The sequence below is a fragment of the Helobdella robusta genome (assembly GCF_000326865.2).
Source record: "Helobdella robusta unplaced genomic scaffold HELROscaffold_50, whole genome shotgun sequence".
Taxonomy (NCBI): Eukaryota; Metazoa; Annelida; class Clitellata; order Rhynchobdellida; family Glossiphoniidae; genus Helobdella; species Helobdella robusta.
Window position 1 is genome coordinate 600,439 of NW_008705255.1, and position 2,500 is coordinate 602,938.

A 2,500-nucleotide genomic window follows, 5' to 3' on the forward strand; every position below is an offset into this window, starting at 1 on the left:
CAACTACTACTACTACCACTACTACTACTACTATTACCACTACTACTACTACTGCTACTTCTACTACTAATAATAATAATAATAAAAATAATAATTAATATTATTATCAAAATATAATGACAACAACATCAACAAAGCAAACAATAAAACCATCATCATCACAGTCAACGACAACAGAATCATCATCATTATCTTAAACAACAACAACAACAACAACAACAGCAACAACAACAATAACAGCAACAACAACAACAACGACGACATCGTCATCAGCACCGCCACCAGCAACAACGTAAACTTCAGTGAAATTATTACTCTTAAAAGTTATCAAAAACACTAAAATATTTCTAAAATAAATGACTATTTATTACGTCATCAAAAACAAAACAAAAAACCTCAAAACATTAGTGACGTCACGGTCAGAATTAAAATCGCCACAACAACAACATCAACCATATCTAAGTCATCGTCAACAACTACAACAACAACAACAACAACTACTACTACTACTACTACTACTACTACTACTACTACTACTACACTAGCAACAGTGGAGAGGAGAGAGCAGCTAACACTTTAAACAAGTTTAACCGACAATAAAAACAACTAAAAATACTGCATCGACTACGTCATAAATAACCTCAAAATCCCAAAAACAACAACAACAACATCAACAACAACAACAACATCATCATTAACAACATCATCAACAACAACGTCATCATCAACAACACAACAACATCCACAACAACAACAACATCATCATCATCAACAACAACAACAACAAAACGAAATGGGACACGCTAATAGCAAGAAGCTATCGAAGGACGATTTAGCATTCCTCATCGATAACACGGAATTTTCAAAGGAGCAGATAAAAGCATGGTACAAAGGGTTTATGGTATGTTCATAATGACGTCATTCTCGTTATTATTATTATTGTTATTATTATTGTTATTACTACTACTACTACTACTACTACTACTACTACTACTACTACTACTCCTGCTTCTGCTGCTGCTGCTACTACTACTACTTTTGTTGTTGTTTTTGCTGTTGTTGTTGTTGTTGTTACAATCAAAATATGATTTGACGTTAAAATCGAATTAACAAATGGAAAATGAACAAATGTTGTTGTTCTTGTTATTATTATTGTTGTTGTTGTTATTGTTGTTGTTGTTGTTGTTATTTTACTTATCAAAAATCCAGTCATAAAAAGTTTTAAGATTATCATGAGATCATGTGAATAGTAGTAGTAGCAGTGGTAGTAGTAGTAGTAGTAGTAGTAGTAGTAGTAGTAGTAGTAATAGTGGTAGTAGTAGTAGCAGTGGTAGTAGTAGTAGTAGTAGTTGTAGTAGTAAGAGTAATTTTTAGTATTAGCAGTAGTAATAGTAGTAGTAGTAGTAGTAGTAGTAGTAGTGGTAGTAGTGGTAGTAGTAGTAAATATTGCAATTGCATATACCTGGATGAATATTTGGTAAATCGTTTGAAAGAAAGGAAGATTTTTTTCTGTTGTATCGGTTTACAAAATCGTTGTCGTCGTCGTCATCATCATCTTCTTCATCTTCTTCTTCATCAACATCATTTTCATCTTCTTCTTCATCAACATCATTTTCATCTTCTTCTTCATCATCATCATCATCTTTATCGCTTTATTAAATCTTCATCGTCGTCGTCATAATCATCTTCTTCTTCTTCATCATCATCATCTTTTTTTTCTTCTTCATCATGATCTTCTTCTTCATCATTTTCATCTTTATCGCTTTATAAAATCTTCATCGTCATCATCTTCATCATCATCATTTTCTTCTTCATCTTCTTCATCATTATCGTTAAATCTCTCTTGTATTAGCAATGCTATAAGCTGCTAATGTCAGATGATGTAGAGCAAATACCTTAGACAAATAATAAACTTATATACATACATATACAAACATTCCTATCCCCACACACACACACAAACACACACACATACATACATACACACATACATACATACATACACACATACATACATCAGACATACATACATACATACATCCAAACAAACACATATACATACGATTAGTGATCTTGTGATATTTGGTGTACATATAATCAATAAGTTCCGTCAATAGTTTTGTCCTAGTATCCGGATATATGAAGGAAATGTGTGTGCGTGAGTATGTATGTGTGTGTGTATGTGTGTTTCTGTGTTTCTGTGTGTGTGTATGTTTGTGTGTCTCTGTGTTTGGGTGTATGTATGTATTTTTGTATTTATGAGTCTGGTGCTTGTTAAATTCTCTGAGTATGGCAAGTAGTTAAGGTAATGACATTTAGCTTTTTAATTTTTGTATGTGTGTATGTTTGTATGCTATCTCCATGTTTGTGTGTACGTATGTTTGTATGCGTGTCTGTATCATTGTATGGTTCTTTCAGTAGTATGTATGTATTTGTGTATGCGTTTAAAACTCGATGCTAATGAATTCAACCTAACAAATTTTACAAGTTCCATCTTCAT

General features: G+C 32.3%; 1 protein-coding gene across 1 annotated transcript in view; it reads left to right on the forward strand.

The window, feature by feature from the left end:
- Positions 1 to 764: 764 nt before the first annotated feature.
- HELRODRAFT_185956 (hypothetical protein) overlaps positions 765 to 2,500 on the forward strand; it is a 5,929-nt gene continuing 4,193 nt past the window's right edge. Inside the window, exon 1 of the mRNA XM_009027724.1 lies at positions 765 to 901. Within this exon, the coding sequence (XP_009025972.1) occupies positions 794 to 901 (108 nt within the window). The 5' untranslated portion in view covers positions 765 to 793. The remainder of the gene's footprint in view (positions 902 to 2,500) is intronic.